Raw genomic sequence first — 19,894 nt, forward strand, 5'->3', positions numbered from 1 at the left:
CTGGTAATCAACCATCCTTTTGGTTCCTCCTCGGCGTGTGCAGGGCGCTGGAGACAGAATGATGTTTACCACAAAATATTGAACAAGAAATCGTCATTTCTGGTTTATCTTGTCCTTTTCTAACTCCATGGCTGTAGATGAGCCTTTGACTCTATTCTCTTTCCTGAGAAATAATTGTCGTGAAGTAAATGGGGTGAAACATACCATAGTTTAGAGATTGTGTATCAAGACATACTTTATCTTCCAAACAAGAAAAGATTAAAAGATAAAAATCAATGTTCATCATGTTTCAAATACATGTACATATATATGTAAGATATATGAATATCTATATGTAAACATGCTAGTAGGCCTTTTAGGTTCTTTTTCAATAAATTATTTGGGTAACAATTCAAGCATTATACATCCGTCAAAACCATCAGTCAGTCATATGTACAGATAAAAGTTCTTATTAGAATATTACATAAAAAAGGTAACACTAAATATACAATATTAGAAATCGCTCTAGATTATAAAGGATAAAATATTATTTAGCTGAAGTTTTTCAAACTTTCTTAGCCCATGGAGCTGGGAGTCTTACTAATTTTTCTATAGCAGTTCTAGGTTAGTGAGTCTGAATAACCTCATCATCAGGCCCTAATAACTGGTAGCCATTTGAAAATGCACAAATACATTCTCATCTCCTACTCAAATAGCAGTAAATACTTGCTAATGGGATGAGTATGCTTGTACTCAGATTTTGGAATCCAATTTAATAGAACTCTTCTCTCTATTGCTGTGTTTCATGCTATTATAGTAGGCTCTCTTTTTATCAGACAACAAGATGTTCTACTTCACAAAGATCCCAAGTTATAGGAAAGTGTTATCCAACATCAGACAAGTACACCCCTCAGGGTGGTGTTTTTCACTGTGCATGCACATAATGCTTTACCATGTTCAACTTTACTGTGGCCCCTCTACAAGTGTTCTGTGCCAGCTTGTCTTCCTTGTTACCCAGGCTGACATTATAGATACATATCCTTATATTTATGTATGTTTTGTGTCATGTTTTTAAATGTGGACTATGTTCATCATAAGGCAAAACATGAGATAAAGTCAGAATTTTCACTGCAATTTAAAATTTTTCTTCGTATGTTCAAAGAGCCTGTAAATTTTGTAGGGTCTGAATATTTCATATACACTACAAAATATGGAGTTAGTATGGACAAGGATTACATAAACCCTGATTGTGACTTAATTAACATCAAGCAAATTAAAGGTTATTGGCAAATAATTAAACCCCCATATATTTTCAGCACAAAATGATTATTGAAAGGGAAAGAGGTCAGAAATCACAGCAATCTTGAGCTCCTCTAAATTAGTGTAACTCTTGGCTCCTGTGAATTGTCTGCCAATGCACAGAGAACTTGAAGATGAATTATTCATCCTCCATTAAGGAACTCTCACGTGTGGTAGAAGAGGTGAGCAACTCTGAAACATTAGCAATGGGCAAACACAATTCAAATTAAAATAAAAAAGAAGACAGAATTAAAAAGCTGGGGTCATAGACCCTACTGCGTTCGTGATGCATCCTATGAATATTCATACACACATAGCACTGTCCATACGTGGCTGATGGTTTCATGGGCACTTTAAAACCCGTCTATACAAAACACTTTGGGAACCTCAGCTGTAGACTAAAATGCGTGAGAGAGAGACACTTAGGAGGAATTTGTTTGCTTTGAAAGAATTGAGATAGACTTACATATTTCTCTTTGCAAAGCAACAGCCTGGTCTTATTCCGTCCAGAGAGAGCAGTCATTGGTATGGGTTATAAGAGTCAAGTCAGTGTATGTTTATATCTCTACATTATAAATGCATATCATACATACATACATACATACATACCACATACATATATAAAGTGCTTATTGTTGCATGAAATCCAGAGATTCTGTTAGCCAGTCTCTCAGTTTCATTCACATTTCGTATTTGTATGCTTGGAGCTACTAGCTACATATCTCATAGGCCTCATGAAAATCAGCTCAAATCTAAAATAACCCAAACCATATAAATCATATGGCATTCCTATTGAAGTCTTAAGTCTCGCCTCAGGGATAACGAACCCAGTCTTCTTATTTTCACCATGCTGTGTTGGTTCCCTGAAGTCAGGCTGCTTCAGGGTGTGGAAGCTGACGGCAGAGGTGTGCTAGGCCTTTCTCCCAGCCAGTTATCTCTGGGGTGGAAGGGGAGAATGCACTGGTGTTCATGATTTAAATACAGCATGATTAATTTCATGCTATGAACTTGGAAGGAGCTGGAAGAGGAGTCAGCACCACGTGGCCAATGTTTCCATTATCGGGACACAATAGATGTACACATTAGATGTACACAACCTTCAGAGCACACAGGGAAGTTAAGTGTGGACATGAACTCATGTGTCACGTTAACGTTTCTGTGTAATGTCATTTAAGCTTTACATAATTTGATTTTTTAATAACAACTTGGTATAAAATCAGTCCTGACCTGAGGTGAGCACGATCTGGCTCTGCCTAGGTCACAGGAGATTATAGAAGATGGATATCAGGAAGAGAGGCATGATGCACATCTTCACACCTTTGATATCATCCAACATGGAATTCTTCCCTGTAGGCATGTTCTGGTATCAGTCTATCTGTCCTTTGGTGCAATGCTATTTTATACCATTATCTTTTGTAATACTCCTTTGCTTGGGAAGGAGGGAATAACTAACTCTCTGTCTATCATAAAACCAAACACTGGCTACAGACTACAAAGAATTCCAATCACATAAGTGCAAATAGAATTGGAAGGCTGAGTTTGGATCCATTTCTGACCCTTACCAGCAGATTGAAAGTGGGTAACTCATATTCCTCCAGTCCAATAAGAAATACACCAGTGTATTTCTCCTTTGGTTGTATGAGGACACAATGCATATGTCCTAACTCCTATGTAAACATATACATGTATATGCTCCATGTATCAAATGCACATTTCCTCTCAGTTCAAACTCCCGGCCCAGGCAGTGCTAGATCCCAGTGGCGGCTCCTGGCAGTCCCTTTGTTCTGCTCTGGCATGCTCTCATGCTGCTGGGCATCACACTCTAAGAAGGCAGCTCACATGCCAACTGCTTTCCAGCCCGCTGAAAGGAAGACAGACGGAAGAAGCGTGTCCCCTCCCCACTTTATGACAGCTCTTGAGATCACATACAGCCCTTCCAATTAAACACGATGAGACAAAAGTAGCTCCCAAGAGGTTGATAAATGTGTGTGGCCTGTCCTGGGCTGGAATGCATTGTGTTTCTCTGAAGAAGGTGGAGCGGGTGCAGTCTTAGAGGCATCTAGAGGTCTCCGTCAGACTTTCCAGCTAATAAAATGGTGAACACGATGTTATTTATAAGACTTTATACAAGATGGATGAACTTGGTTTTAACCTAACACATACTTTAAAAAATATGATCGGAACAAGTAGAATACCCCAAGAGATTTTTCTAGTTCAACCACCTTATCTTACTGCTGAAAATTTATATCTAGAAATAGGACAGGACAAAATATTCCATGATAATTTACAAAAGGAACTGGGATGAGAACTCATCTGATGGTTGCAATCAGCTCACTTGAGTCTCTCATGCTGCAGCAAGGCACCTGCATAGATTTTTTTTTTTTTTATCACTACCAGTTCTGGGAAAAAAATGATAAAAGAAATTGCAAATAGGAAATGCATCACTCCATGTTACCACCACTATGTCTTACCATTGGTGTAAGAAGTCCTTAACATCTGAGCATGGGTACTACCCAAAGAAGCCAGCTTAGGTCTACCACGTGAGAGACTCCTCCTGTCCTGTTGTTTTGGGGGTTATTTTTGAGAGTCTCATGTAATTCTCTACCCAGGCTGGCCTCAAACTCAATCTTATGGTCACAGCCTCCTGAGTAGCTAGGATTACAGCTGTGAGCCACCAGGCCCAGCTCAATCTTTTCTTATATGTTTTTATTTTCTCAGTTTTCTTCTTTCTTTCTCATGTATGAACTCCATGTAACATGAAATATACTCAACTAAGCATGATTAACATTAATTAATTTTAAGGGAAGCCTTTAAAACATACTGCATCATAAACTAACATTAATTAGTCTTTTTCCTTAAAACCAATGAAGCATTTTAAAATGCCAGGGCTCCAAATAATGGTAAATAATTTATATATGAATACTCCTAGAACAAAAAACATTTTTTACCTTTACAATATACTGGCTTTTACAAATGTCTTAACTATGGCTTTTTTTTTACTTAAAAATAAAACAACTTATACTGATGACATAAAAAAAACAAACAAACAAAGTAGCAGGGCTCCATTGGCTCACGCCTGTAATCCTAGCTGAGATCTGAGGATCTCTTGCCAGTCCAGGCAAGAAAGCCCATGAGCCTCTTATCTCCAATAAACCACCAAAAAAGTGGCATTGTCACTCAAAGTGGTAGAGCACTTGAGCAAGCCTTGAGCAAAAGCTCAAAAATACCATCCGGGCACGGAGTTCAAGCCCCATGGCTGACAAAAGACAAACAAACCAAATAAACGAAGGAAAAACAGAATCTGGATTATATGTATTTGGATTGCAGATGTGATTGCAAGTTAATATATGAATACAGTGTAGTAGTAAATGCTCCTGGCACTGTAGATAACTACTAAGTGTTATTGTGTACTCTGCAAATTGAATACTGCAATGGTACACATTGACAAAAGAGGCATGGAAAATGCACAGCTCTTCTAAGAAATAATACCTAAAGGGACAAAGAAATGCATAATGACTTGAAAAACCTCTAATATCTCTGAGTCTATATTGCTCTACTTATAACCCTTATATCCAAAGAAGTCCCTAATCATTATAGTAATGATATTTTTGAGGTTTTTCTGTACTCAAAATAAGTCTAATGAACTTTTGGCTCTGCCAATCATTGGACTATAGTATGTCTATGAAGAATAAACCAATAATATTCCTTGCTCTAAGCTGCAGTTTTATCCACATATGATATTAGTGCTAGTTTTCTTGAGATTACAAACCATATTTATTGATATTGTGTCACTGAATGATAACCATGAAGAATAACAATGTCATATTACTTGGTAAAAGAAATTTTCTGGAAAAAATCATTTAAAATATTCTTAGGAAAATTTATCAAATGCTTTAAATTGACAAAGATGCAAGGGGTGTTTGCTATGTTATAGTTTAAGCTGTAACCTAATTACTAGAATGAATGATTGTGTATGCACTTTAACAACAACATAATGCAATACGCAAAGATTTTTGGAACACTACATGGCTGTATATTTTGATTGAGATAAGATACCTGACTTTGTATGTAGTCATAATTTTTCTTCTGTGGATATTTATATTGATTTCTTTTTTTCCTCAAAGATAACATTTGGAGGTGTACCTTTCTCTGGCAAGCCAAGTTCAAGTAGTAGAAAGAATTTCAAAGGTTGCATGGAGAGTATTAACTACAATGGAATCAATATTACTGACCTTGCCAGACGGAAGAAATTAGAGCCATCAAATGTGGTAAGAATTTGATTCTTCAGCGCAATACTGGTCTATTAAGAATTCCAAGGGCCTTTTGTTTTTATGGGATATTGAACAAGAAGTACCAAATCACCACATTTTTATCTTGTTTGTCCTGGGTTCCAGAATGTAAAACACATTGTATAGTTATCTGACATTTGTGGAGGTATATAGAAGAATAGGATAATTGCTTTGATATGAGACAAAACTGACATGAGAGATATAGCAGGTTTTCCTTAGCTGGCCCACAGAATATTACATTCTGTGTTCATGATTTCAGCATATATCGCACCCTGGCAAATCAACACTATTATTCTTATCAACTGTCTAATTGCATTTGCTTGTGTTTTTTATTTATGAAACCAAGTGCTTCATGATATTCAACTTTTAAGCCTTCAAAGATAAGATTTTATTCAAGTATGTAAATGAATGGCCTCTTTCAAAAACGTGAATGATGCTAAATAGTATACCAGGCAACAAAATTTGACTGCCGTGCCATTAAAAAAAAATCATGCAACAAAAAGCTCAAGGTGGTTTTCTTCTGGCTCTTGGATGAGTTGGTCCCACTAATTTTAGGGAAAAAAGGAAAACTTAGAAAATATGTCAACATTCTTGCTATCCCAGTGAACTGCTGAGGATCTCTCAATCATGTTAACTTAAGCTGGGGGCTGGGGGCTGGGGGCTCACACCTGTAATCTTAGCTGCCCAGGAGGCTGAGATCTGAGACTGAGGATCACAGTTTGAAGCCAGCCAGGGCAGGAAAATCTGTGAGGTTCTTATGGCCAATAAATCACCAAAAACCTGAAAAAAACCTGACAGTGGAGCTGTGGTTTGAATGGTAGAATGCTAGCATTGAGTAATAAAGTTCAGGGAGAGAGCATTCATGCCCTGAGTTCAATTCCAGAGAACTAATAGCTATTTCCAAACAGCAATGTAATGTTTCAACAGTGTATGAGATATGAGATTCTGGAGAGCAATACACTTGAGGGAGACACATTGAAATAAATACATCATGAGTATTTCAGTATTTATCCTGGGCTTTAAAACAATTCAGATGGCCTTATCTCCCCCAAAGTTGGGCCTCAGATTAAAAATAACCCGAATATTGTTGGATAAATGGATATGGATTGATAAGTAGACAGAGTTCAGGTTGGAAATAAGAAACCATAAACTAACCATTTAATACAAGTTAATGCTTCTTTAATATTTTTATTCAGAACAATAAGGAATTTATATGAATAAAATTTGAGCATTGATGAAAATTTCTCTTATGACTGCAGTGAAAAACAGGAATGGCTCTTATAGACAGCAGAGACGGTCTTGAGTGTGCTATGAATATGTACTGAAACCTATGAGCAAACAGAAAGAAAATATAAATATTTTGTAGGTAAGAAGGTTGACAGATAACCTGGCATAGTAATGCTCCAAAGTTACGGTGAGCAACAGATACAGATTGGAGGCTCGCAATATGGGACTACCAAAATGGTAGCACTCTTTCATAGTGTTGTTTCTAGTCATCAGCAGTATGTGCATCGCCTCCTCCAGAATTATGCTTCGGAGAAAATATCACAAGCATCCCTGTGCTTTGTTGTTGTTGTTATTGCTCCTGTTGTAATTTAGAACTTGTTGCTTGAGTTAGAAATAGACTTTACAGCAATGATGTACTCACTAACTTACTTATGTAACTTCAACCCCCGCTGCTCATCACCATTTCAATAAAAATAAAATAAAAAGAATTTACATCATTGGAATATTCTTGTTCCCCTCTAGACCTTACTGTTGGTCCACAGCTACATCCAAACACAGATCATTGTATTATAATTCACATTCATTTTCAAGTCAACATAACTACAGAGTATGTTGTGATTATAAATGCTGTTTCAAACTTGAAATGCAAAAATATATGTCTCTGTTTATAAAATATTCATAAAATATTCCTATAAATGTATTCCATTTTCACAAATAATTTCAGGGTCAGACATAGAGGGCTGGATCTACTATTGCCTCCTAATATACATACCTTCTGAAAAATTGTAGGCACAAGAGAGACAAATAAGACATCTTATAAGCAGCCTTATAAAGCCAACTGTTTATAGCAAACCAAAAATTGCTTTCAGAGATGTGAGCGCTGATAGTTCAGTAGGATTCATGGGAGCACTGATCCAGCCCTTCTCCCCACGCCCTTGTGTCTTCCTGGTACACGGGGTTGAGTCAGCACCATTACTCAGGAAGAGTCTTGCGTTTTGTGGGGAATCAGGCCCAGCACGCAGGCATGCAGTCAATAGTCATGTCTCAGTTGCTTGGCTTAGGCAGTCCTTCTCCTCAGCCAAAGAACGCAGTTGCAAAGAATCATCTGCAAAAGTACAGAGCCAATTTAATTTGAATATTAATGCAGAAAGACAACCTGCCTTAGACAATGTGTTGACATCCAATAAATAGGCAGAATAAATAGGGTGTGAATTTACACCATTGTAGCATATGGAATTATACATATATGTGTATATATAGTACATGCATAACATATACATGTATACCTACATATATGTGCATACACGTATGTTTTAGAGGTAGAGATGGAGAGAGCTAATGAAAAGATATCATCCTATTACATTCCTTAAATTATTACAACAGGATAAAATAGTTGAAACAAATGCAGATTTTCAGATCTTTATAGAAAAGGTACGGAGGTGCTAGAATACCTAATTCAGTGTATGTGGATGGCAAATCAATAGTTTTTGTACCAAAAGCGCAGTTATTTTACCAAGTCCATAAGATCGAATGCCTTGCGTAGATAAACTCATTTTAAGGAACTTAAATGAATTTTGAGTTGGATAACAAAATAATTTGTAGTAATCACAATTATAGTCATGTCAAGCAGTGAATAAATTCTTTTATAGTAGGTATACCGATAAACCCCAAGTTATTTGCTCTGGAATATCAATTCAATGCCAGCAAGCCAATAACCATCATTCACTGTGAGACCAGTCCCATAGTGAGCCTTGGCCTGGGTGAGGGAGAGGAAGAGAGGAAGGGCACATCTCCCTCAACCTGTATTCTGGCCCCATCGGTGCTGCAGGTCTGAAAGGCTTGGTGGTCCTTCCTGGGTCTGAAAGACAGGCATCCCAATGTCAGCCCATCCCATCAGGATGTCAAACTCCCAATGAGAGACGGCAGGCTGTGATAGGATGCTCAGCAGGTAGATTCACAAGCACTTCTGTTTCTGCTTGCCTCAGGCTGAGTTTCTGGTTAGAGATCTGTGAAATGGTCCCCTCATCCACCATCTTGTGGGAATGTGTATCTGATACCTCTAGGTCTCGACTCAGGCTTTTCTTCTCTTTCCTTTTTCTTTTTAGGGAAATTTGAATTTTTCTTGTGTGGAGCCCTACACAGTCCCTGTCTTTTTTAATGCTACGAGTTACCTGGAGGTACCTGGGAGGCCTCACCAGGACCTGTTCTCGGTCAGTTTCCAGTTCAGGACTTGGAACCCCAACGGTCTCCTGCTGTTCAGCCACTTCGCAGATAATTTGGGCAACGTGGAGATCGACCTCACCGAGAGCAAAGTGGGAGTCCGGGTCAATGTCACGCACATCAGGATGAGCCAAATCGACATCTCCTCAGGTCAGTGAACTCGCCTCCTGGCCTGTCCCCAAGCAGCGTTTTGATGCTCAGAGCTTCATTGTGTTTAATCGGTGTTGCAAGTTCGTGATTCTACTGTCACTCAGATGCTTGAGTTCCTTGCTTGGTCGGGTGGTGTGCTGATTAACTAAGGGAAATGAGAATTTAGGAGAAGAAAGGGATTCATGATAACCAAGAATAGCTGAAAAGATTTGGGGATGTTGCTTCTCATTTAATAGAGAAATGGCTGTTGCTTGAAGGGAGCATTGTATGCTTCACATGAAAACCTCTTTATCACAGCATAACATGATCTGATATCTTGACCTTAAGGCCATTCAAACAACTTTGGCATATCAGTAACAGTATAACATGAATTTAATTGTAAGTTTAAAGGAATAGTCAACTTTTTGAACTACTAAAAATTTGTAAAGTGTCAGGAAATGAAAGAAGAAAAAGGTAAATACAAAGTGGGATGCCTATATTGTACATCAAGTATGGGATTACTGGCTTGACTAAGCAATATCATGGTGGAGAGGACAGTACTGGGTATGAACTCAGGACCTCTGGCTCCCTGGTGGCATTTTCACTCAAGACCAACACTGTGCCACTGGACTAACAGTTGGGCTTTAGGACATTTGCTGGTCCAATGGAGAGGAGTCTCACAGACCTCTCTGTCTGGGCTGGCTTTAGATCATGATCCTTAGATCTCAGCTTCCTGAGCAGAGAGGCTCAAGCATAAGGAGAGATGTGAGGAGCGGAGGATTAGATAATGGGATTAGATAATGACAGATGAGACTTGGTGGCACCAGAACTTGCTTTGATCACATCAACACAATTGAAGTATGATATTACCAATTGAAGTATGATATGAAGGCATAATTGGTACATGTGAGATGGGACTTATAAATACCAAGAATGGCCCCAAATTTCTCTAGATATTCCTTGCTGTTTTCCACCAAGTGTTTCTAGGTGTTTTTATTTTGTGAAGAACAATTTAGGAATAGGACAGAAAGAACTAACCTTTACTGAGCATTTAGTACACAGCAAATAATGAGAGAGAATATTACAGTGGAAAGCTCAATTGTACACATGTGGGCTTTGGTTTCTAGTATCGTGGTTGCTGCACACATATCTGATACCAACTCCAACACATGAGAAACTCTGCTCGCCACATCTTCCTCTTGAATGTGAACACTGTCAAGGCAGAAGCCAGCCTTTCCTTTCTCTATCACTATCCAGCATAACTTCACTAGAGAAGGCAGTCCAATAATAGTTATCAAGTTCAGTTCCCTTGCTCTTTTAACTGGTTGGTGCTCAACCACAGAATTTCTCCTGGTGAAGGCTTTTGTTTTCTTGTAAAATGGGTTCTGTGCTAGTGTGCCTGTGTGTGTGTGTGTGTGTGTGTGTGTGTGTGTGTGTGTGTATGTGTGTGTGTGTGTGTGTGTATGTGTACTTCACTGAGAAGAAATGAAGAAGTGTGGTTCTCTCAGAGGTATGCCTGGATATTTTTTTATTTACATTTTTTCATTGTAAAGATACTGTACAGAGGGGTTATAGTCACATGAGTAAGGTAATGAGCACATTTCCTATGGAACATTTTTAACATAGTGTCTTGGACATCTCGTTGTTACAATGGGTCAACCCGTATCCATGGTTCAGCATTTTGTTATTTCCCTTCCCCTCCCCAAATTAGCAAAATATATATACAAGATGTAGTATGCCTGGATTCTTGAAATTGAACTGTGAACAACTTTGATATTCATTGTCTCTGAGTTTGTTAGTTATGAGTTACCTGTGAGTTTGTTAGTTACCCAAAATGACGATAAACTATATGTTGTCATTTCTTTCCTACATAAGCTCACCCAGAAAGATATATAGAAGTAAGAAAATCTGTAGAGACTAAATAAGATAAACCAAATACACACAGAAGATTTACACAGTTGAAGAACTCCTGACTGCTGGGATTAAAGGATCTTTTCTAGTGACTAAACACATGAAATCATTCCTTATCTTCCCACCTGACAGTCTCTAGTAAACCCAAACTAGCTGGTGGGGTCTCATGTAACATGAGCCATTATTTTTGAAATGATAAAATCTAAACCTAATGATTAAAGCACTTATTCATTTGATTTGGCCTTATTTAGGACTGTTTTCTAGCTGAAGCTATGCCTTAAATACTTTAAAAAATTTATTGTAAAGGTGATGTACAGAGGGGTAATAGTTACATGTCAGGTAATGAGTACATTTCCTTCTGAATGGTGTCATCCATTCCCTTGTTCTCTCCCAGTTTTCATAAACAAATTAGCCAAGGAATCAATTTGTGACCACTAGTTCACCTAAATGATTTGCCTAAATATAATAAAAATAGACTCTAGAAGATTTGTCAGTTTAGTCTATTTGTAAACACTGTTCATGTTTAAGGGAAGTAGCACATGTAGAAACACATTCATTAAAAATACAACATATGGACAACCATTTTATTTGCATTTTATCCAATTTGTAAAGACAAATAATAGTATAATATATAACATATAATATATAGGTAATGTATAATAATTGGTAAATACATATAATACAGAAAATAACCACTGCATGTTACTTGGTTTTAGAAATAGCTTGGTTACAAAATATTTATGAGCATGCAGGCAATCTGAAGGAGAAATATACATACTAGTTGTATCCTTGCCAAGTAGCACACTGACTGGTTCAACAGAGAATAGAGTTGTACTTTGGTCTTGATTTCAGTTAATCTTTGTTTCAAGATCAAGGTAACTTAATTGATTCCTAGTCTTTTTTTGTCTGTGATGATTGGGTCTGGGAAGGATGGGTAGCATAATCAAAGGGGTGGCATGGATCAAGATACATGGTACTTATAATTGGAGATGCTTGCTGGAACCCTCTGCACACTATAAACCTTGTTTGTTTTCTTAGTGTTGTTCTTGGGAACTGGTCTAGCACTAACTTACAAATAAGAGAGGATTTACTGTGTGATCCATGTTTCCCTTATACACGTACCTTCACGCTCAGGTTATTTTCCAATTGTTTCTTCTGTCAAGGGCAGCGGACTCAGTTAAATATTTCATCAAACTCCAAGTAAACTCAACTTTGCACTGTTGGTGATGTTTCTCTGAAGATACTTTCTAAGTTGCAAAATCAAGTTAAATAATATTTCACTATATTTAGGATAGTGTTTACTGACTTACCAATGCATAATTATGTATTACTTTTTAAAATAAGAAATAGGGGGGAAATAAGATGATAAATAGGGTCAAAGGATCAAAAGATAACAAGAAGGGGATGTTTCTTATTGATTCTTTAGAATCCTGCAGAAGATGGATCTAGAACTGATCTTTCCAAAGGATTTTCATCCAAACACAGCAAGAAAACAGGTTCCACCCAAGATCAATTGCTATCTATGTGTCCATATATATGTATATATAATTTATATAAATGAATATAGATGAGTAATATATATGATTTTTATATACATATATTTATCCAAGTAAATGATATATGTCATACATATATATGATTTTGGGGGGGGTTGAATGATGATGATCCTGCAGTTTGAACTCAGTGCCTGAGTGCTGTCCCTGAGCTCTTCTTACTCAAAACTAATGTTCTACCTCTTCTGACTTTTTAAGGGTTAATTGGAGATGAATCTCTTGGGCTCAAATTTGGCTTTGAATGGCAATTCTCAGATCTCAACCTCTGGAGTGGCTAGGATGGTAGGTGTGAGCCTCTAGCACCCAGTTACCTGAGTACTTTAAAAATAATACAGTAAGTGTAATATTTTCCCTTCTCTTTATTTCCCCATTGATAACATTGGCATATTCCTCCATCATGGTTTTATGCCCATGAAGCACCAACCTACAAATTTGTGTTGATATTTTTAAAGTTTTAGTTGACTAGGGTTTTTTAATCCATCATTCCATTTGGAAAACCAAATGTGTCTTTTGAGGTTTTTTAAAGTCTTACAATAGCATAAGCATTAACATGTATTACTCTCTGCTGTTTTACTGAAAACAAAAGACTGACCTACCATCTATAGTAAAGTTTTCATTGCTAAATGCTTCAATTTTATGCGACCAAAACCAGACAAATATTTATAATAATAAATTTATAATAATTTTAATAAGGTTCTAAAATGTGATTCAGCATGCATCTAATGGGGAATATGTAATTTCTATTAATGTCTTATCTCACCTATTGGGAAAACGAATCAATTCCCATTGATTTTCCCTTACGCAAACAAAGCCTTTCAGAAAAGTCACTCTGAATATATCCTAGTCCAGGATCAATGGTGTAGCTAAGTCTGAGCGCTTGGTTTGTTTATGTCACCATTATTTCAATTTTAGGAGAATGACTTGGCATCTAAAACTGCTCAGAAATCCTCAGCTTGGCAAAGATCGTCGTTGTTTGTATTTCTGTCTCCAAAGAAGATCCTCAGTGGCCTTGTTTCATTGACTTTTGTTTCTTAGTAAAATTTCTTTGCAAAGCTCCACTTTCCACCTGTGTCAGGAGAGGCGGATATTCTGTTGGTTTAGATGAAGCTGGGGCATGCACTGGAAAACACTGACAAGCCAGTCCCATCTGAACAGGTGCAGTTTTTTGGAACTGTCTCTTGACACCGTCTGTCCTAAACAATAGAATATCCCTTCCCGGAATTGTATAAACTTTTTAAGAAAGTAGTCAGGTGTAATCCTGCCACTGTAGAAGGCTAGGCAGGAGGATCATGAGTTTTAAGCCAGTGTGAGCTACGAAAAGAGATAAGGACTCATCTCTTTCTAGTTTGAAGCCAGCCCAAGCAGAAAAGTCCATGACGCTTATCTCCATTCAACTCCTCAGAAAAAGCCAGGAGTGGTACTGTGGCTCAAAATTGTAGAATGCTAGCCTGGAGCAAAATAAGCTCTGTGACAGAGTGCAGGCCCAGAGTTCAAGCCCAGGACTGACAAAAATAAATAATTAATTAATTAAGAAACTAACAACAAAAACTAGCTAATAGGATAGTATTTCTTTAAAGGAATGAATCCATACCAATTTCCAAAGTTTTCACTGAAAACTTCTCCTTTGTGATAAATCTTTTCTAACATGTAAAAACAATTTCCTTTGCAATACAGAGGATTTTTTTAATGTTTTAATTGCTTACTGGGAAATGAATTTTAGCTCTGTGCTTTCAACCTGCTGATATTATTTCAAGATTCCTTCAATAAATTTTCATAATTCAGAAATTAAATAACATGAAACTAGACAGTCTTCCATATATTCCAAGTGATTTATTTTAGAATTACTATAGGAAAGCAATTGGAGAATTATTTGTTATATGTATTTTGTCCCTTAGCTCAAGTAAAAGCCATAATTATTAGAAGCCTTGGAAATGCTACTCCCTTTTGATCCATTAAATTTGAGTTATTTCTCTTCTTGAAAATTAAGAGGTACACAGATATTTATCTCAGCATGGATACAATAATAAAAATAATTGATAATGGACAGATGATTGTCAAGACTGTATCCTTATGTGGAACACTATTGTGTCAGCATTCATCAACTAGAATTTCATACTGTGGAGAATTATTACAGTGTGAATAAAAATGTGTACAATAAGAAGAGGCTGGGGCCTGGAGAAGCACACTCACCACCCAGGGCTTAGGAGCAGAGGCAGGATGCTGAAGATCAAGGCCAGCTTGGACCGAATAGTAAGATAATTTCCTACCACAAAACAAAAGACAAAGAAGGAGAATATGGCCCTAGTTTTGTTGTTATGAATATGTGGCTAGTGCAAAGATTAGCATAAAATGAGAATGTTAAAAATGATTACCTCTAATTGATGGGTTATCAGTCCATCTTACATACACACAAGGAACAACACTGATTTTTCTCTCATGTCCAACCCCTCGATCAAATATCATTATTCCCAAATAATGCACAAAATATACTTACCCACAAAATTGTCCTGATGGGTTTATAAACCTCTAAGAAGTTCCACCCCAATGCAAATCTATCATTCAAAGTTGCTGAGATCAACCCTGGCTCTAGGATCTCAAGGGGACAAGAGAACCTATGGAAGGATTGCTGAGAGAAGCACGTTCGCCCCAGGAGGAGCCCAGGAGGAGCCCAGGATGCTCCTCCACAATCACAGATACAAACACTGATATTCTTGGATATATCCATATCATCCTTTGCTGATTTTATTATCCAGATTCATGAGTAGCTTTGCCCCAGGAGCCACATGATACCCAGTAAAAAGCATCTGAGCGAATGCTATCTTGCCCTTGGGTCCTTCGCCCAACTGATTTTTTATTGTGCTTCGATTCCCACAGTGGCTGTACCATCTTCGTGCAAGCTGAGTGGAAATCTACTTTTAATTACATTTCAGTGCAGGCTGGAGCACTTTTCACAATAGGTGCATTATATTCCAAGATGAAGGAAAGCGGGAAGGAACACTGGAGAATCATTTTGTCATATTAGGGATTGACTTATTCTTTAGAAACAAAGGAGACACCTTAAGTTATAATCATACTCCAGGATTCCATATCTATTATAGTTTCTATAAAATTTCCAGGCTTTAAAAAGTGCCTTTTCCAGGGAAGATAAGTAAAATGAGGTTGAGTTCCTTGTGTGTGTGAGAGGCGGGTGGTATGTAGGGATAGTTGTGTTGTGTTGTGTTTTTATTTAATTGTAAGAAAAGAATAACATTTTAGTAATCTTTGATGGATGAAATGGAGGTTAAAAATTACTTATGGGAACCAGATCATGTTTTAAAAGTTCCAGTTTATTGTACCAATAGCTAATCAGAGAGACAAAAATCATTCATCATCAGTAAGGAGTATATAGCCTTGAAATTCCAAAGTTCACATACAGAGGTGTGCAGCTAGATATGTCTCCAAAACAAGAATACAGCAGGGCACAGAAACAAATGAAGCTTTGTTGAAAATACTTCCTATGCACTAAAATATAATGGCTGAACCCACTTCTGAGAGCTAAATCTTCTCAAATGATAGAGGAAAAGTTGGTGAACTTGAGTTATGTAGAGACATATGAAAACAAGATATCTAAGCCAAGTTTAGATAATTTTTTTTGCAATTAATTACTGAATTTTCTTTCAAATATTTAAAAAAATATATAACATGGGTATGAAGCAATCAGGGCATATGGATCTTGGCAATCAGAAAAAAAGCAAAGCCAAGTATTTCCACTGGGACCTCTAGCACCAGTGTCTCACACCTCCATCAACCTCCTGAGAGTAATGGCCCCTGGGAAATTGGCTTGCCAAGGAAATTCAGACTGGGAGATGATAGTATCTGTGAGCAACGACTTTATTTTCATGAGTTTTAAACAGTCCCAGAAGAATGCAGGGTGATTGGATTACCTGTTGCTTGGTTTAAATTACTTGTGTAATTGAGCTTCATTTTGTGTATGCACGTGTGCGGGTCCTACAGGTGATGATAGAACCACTTTGAGAACCTCGCAAAGCTCTGAGAGAAGTAAAAAGAATGATTTATCTGGAGTCCAAATCTGGCACTGAGTCACCATGTTTCTTAGTTCTTTTGTTTTTATAAAGGTTCTTTGCAAGAAAATCTGAGGAGAGTCCCCAATGCAGTTTAGGAAATCGCTACCTGTTGTTTAGGATACAAGCATAATATCAGGAAATAGGAATGTTCCTGTTTCCATCTTTCCCTTTGACTCGGTTCCATGCAGCATTTTATTCTGTTACATTTCCCTTGAGCATTTTCTAACCTGGGCACAGACTCTCCTCCTGCTAAATGAATTTCAGCGTTTCTCCTGAGTCTTCCTTTTCCTCTCCACTACCACAGTTTTCCTCCCATGCCCCGGGAGCCAGTTTTTACAATTGAAATTCCCCCCAGATCTTTCCTACAGCACTTGTTAACATCTCAGGATTCTTCTTCTTCATACAAACCCTTTCTCTCTTCTGCTAGAACTTTTGGTCTTTCTCAGATGTTTTCATGGACGGCATGACTGTGGTGGGACATGGGTGCAGAGGCTGGACCTTCCTGCGACAGGACGCAGCCAACAGCGGCCATCCCTGCCTGGATGTGGGAGCATTGCTTACTCCAAACTTCCCTGTGTTCTTCTCCCACACGCTGGCTCTCTGACCTTTGATTTTAGACCTCATATTGTTGACTTTACCCCTGTTGCAACCTAGTCAGGCCCATGAATATTGCCTGCTTCTTTGGACATGAATTTTCACAATCTTACACATAGAAATAGCTCTTAAAACCCCTGTTCTGAACCAGGCCAAATCTCTGCCTCACCTATTGCCAAATACCAATTAAAGATGATCTATATCTACATCTAGCTACCTACCTATGGATCTATCTATTGATGTGTGTATATAATATGTATAGCATACATAAAATATATTATACATACATACCTATTGTGCATATGTAATAATGTAAGCACAATACTCCAAGCTCTTTGATTTTCTTGAGCATGGCTGACACTATAGCCATAAAACACTTCCGATTCTACATTTTTACAGAACTAGGAATCAAGGAAATTGCTCATTAGGAAAAAAAAGAAACAGCTGAAGGCCCAGAGCCCAGTCACTGACATCAGCCAGCAGCATTGTTTTTACCTAGACCTGCTCAAGCACTTCTCCACCCAGCCTCTAAGAGGTTGGAGGAAATGAGTCTGTTAAGCCTTGTGACCTCAGATCTCAGGGCAATCTCTATGTACTTATGATAACAGATAATGCTCCTGAATGATTATTCTTCCCATCACTACCATGCTTAAGATAATTATAGACTTGTAGGTTGGATATTATTGAGAAACGTTTGCTGTAACTCATTGAGATCGGTGGTACAATCCTTAGAATGAACTAAATTCAAAACCGTAAAGAAAATCCTAATCTAGTCCTCTGTCTTTGCCTCACCCATATAATAATTTAACAACTTCTTGGCAGTTTTTCACCCACCTATCATTTTCTTCATTTAAAGATGCATTGCAGGAAAAGAGAACCCAAACCACTTAATAGCTTAAAAACTGTTTCAGGGGCTGGGAAGGTGGCTCAGTGGTAGAGTGCTTGCCTTGCATGCATGAGGCCCTGGGTTCGATTCCTCAGCACCACATAAGCAAAAAGAAAAAAGCCAGAAGTGGCGCTGTGGCTCAAGTGGTAGAGTGCTAGCCTTGAGCTGAAGAGCTGAAGGACAGTGCCCAGGCCCAGAGTTCAGGCCCCACGACCGGACCCCCCCCCCCCCAAAAAAAAAACGGTTTCAATCACTGACCCATTTGTGACAGTGCCATAATCTGAGCATGGGCTCTGGAGCCTAGAGGCTGGTACTGACTCACCCCTTCCTCTATTCTAGTCTGTGTGTAAAGATAATGTGCCCTAGTGTGCCAAGTCATGAAAGGTTGTCCACAGTACTGTAGAAGAAAGAACAGTATCATCTAACATCACTGTATTTAATGATGGAGTGAAGTGAGTGAGGAACTCTCCCTTGCCCAGGGGGTAAATTCTAGCGCTTCCCAGGGTTTCTGAGAACCTGCAGCAGAAGCCCACCTTCTTGGCTAGGCCATGATCCTGACTTGAACAGCATGGTCTTCATTCACCTTGGTTCTGCCGGTACTCTTGACTGGGATACATCTGAAATGCCTATGGAAGGCAGCATTGAAATCCGAAGAAGCCTTTGGTTTGACCCATTGGGATTACCATAGCAACCGTTAAAGTCATCTCTCATAGGTTGCTTAGATTCAAGGAAGACATTTTATTTCCTGTGATGGAAAGGATAACCTCCATTTTTTATAGTACCACACAGAGCACACAGAAATGGAATCCAATCAGAGTATTCGGTGACTCCTCCTCCTCCTCCTCCTCCTCCTCCTCCTCCTCCTCCTCCTCCTCTTCCTCCTCCTCCTCTTCCTCCCCCCCCTCCTCCCCCTCCTCCCCCTCCTCCCCCTCCTCCTCCTCCTTTTTTACATTGTGCCAAGTATTCTAACAATTTTCCAGTAATTCCTTTCCCTGGATGGCATTCCAGCAGACTCTTGGCAATCTTTCCAGGTCTAATTTTTATTCTGATGTTTGTCTTTAAACCCCATGGGACAATTTATAACCTTCAGTATAGCTTTCATATTTTGAATAAGGACTTTTTTCTGTTGTGGTTCTATCTTAAATTACAAGCTCCGTGACCTCTGTCTCACTCATCCGTAGTCCCAGCACTTCGAATATTGGTCAGAAAATAGACCTTCAAGACTTTTCTCGAGGCTGTATCCTGCTGGATTTGTGCACACACTATTGCAAGATGTCCCTGCTCTTCTCTCTCTGGGCCTGTCTTTCTAAACAAGACTTTCCACACATCCACACACAATTCCCTTCAGTAGTGTTCTTATCCAACACGCTTCCTTGTGGCCTTGAGCAGAGATGATTGAGTCTTAATTGTCTTCCACACAAAGCCCCAATTTTCATCCCATGATGATCACAATTCCCTCTAAAAAGGTTCTATCGTGCTTACTGCTTTCACCTGTTTGCTATATGACATCATCCAGACATTGAACTAATTTCATTGAAAGCCCTCTGACTCCCAAACCCTTATCTACAACCCTGCTTTCCTTTCTCCAGTCTGCCTCTGAGCCTACATGATGTCATACGTGTGGCATGTCCTTCTCTTCTTGATTTACTCTTTGTATTGAGATAATTCCAACTTGTTACAAACTGTAACTTCCTAATTCTCTTGTCTTGATCAACTTATGGGAAGCAAATTCCTTGTGAAAGG

At 38.4% G+C, this 19,894-nt stretch overlaps 1 protein-coding gene across 1 annotated transcript in view; it reads left to right on the forward strand.

The window, feature by feature from the left end:
- The window catches only part of Cntnap2 (contactin associated protein 2), a 1,675,080-nt gene that overhangs the window by 714,332 nt on the left and 940,854 nt on the right, over positions 1-19,894 (forward strand). Inside the window, exons 7-8 of the mRNA XM_042677312.1 lie at positions 5,403-5,546; positions 8,900-9,164. Coding sequence (XP_042533246.1) covers positions 5,403-5,546; positions 8,900-9,164 — 409 coding nt within the window. The remainder of the gene's footprint in view (positions 1-5,402; positions 5,547-8,899; positions 9,165-19,894) is intronic.

This window comes from Dipodomys spectabilis, unplaced genomic scaffold (genome assembly GCF_019054845.1).
Source record: "Dipodomys spectabilis isolate Male_0828 unplaced genomic scaffold, ASM1905484v1 ptg000034l, whole genome shotgun sequence".
In the NCBI taxonomy this organism is placed as follows: Eukaryota; Metazoa; Chordata; class Mammalia; order Rodentia; family Heteromyidae; genus Dipodomys; species Dipodomys spectabilis.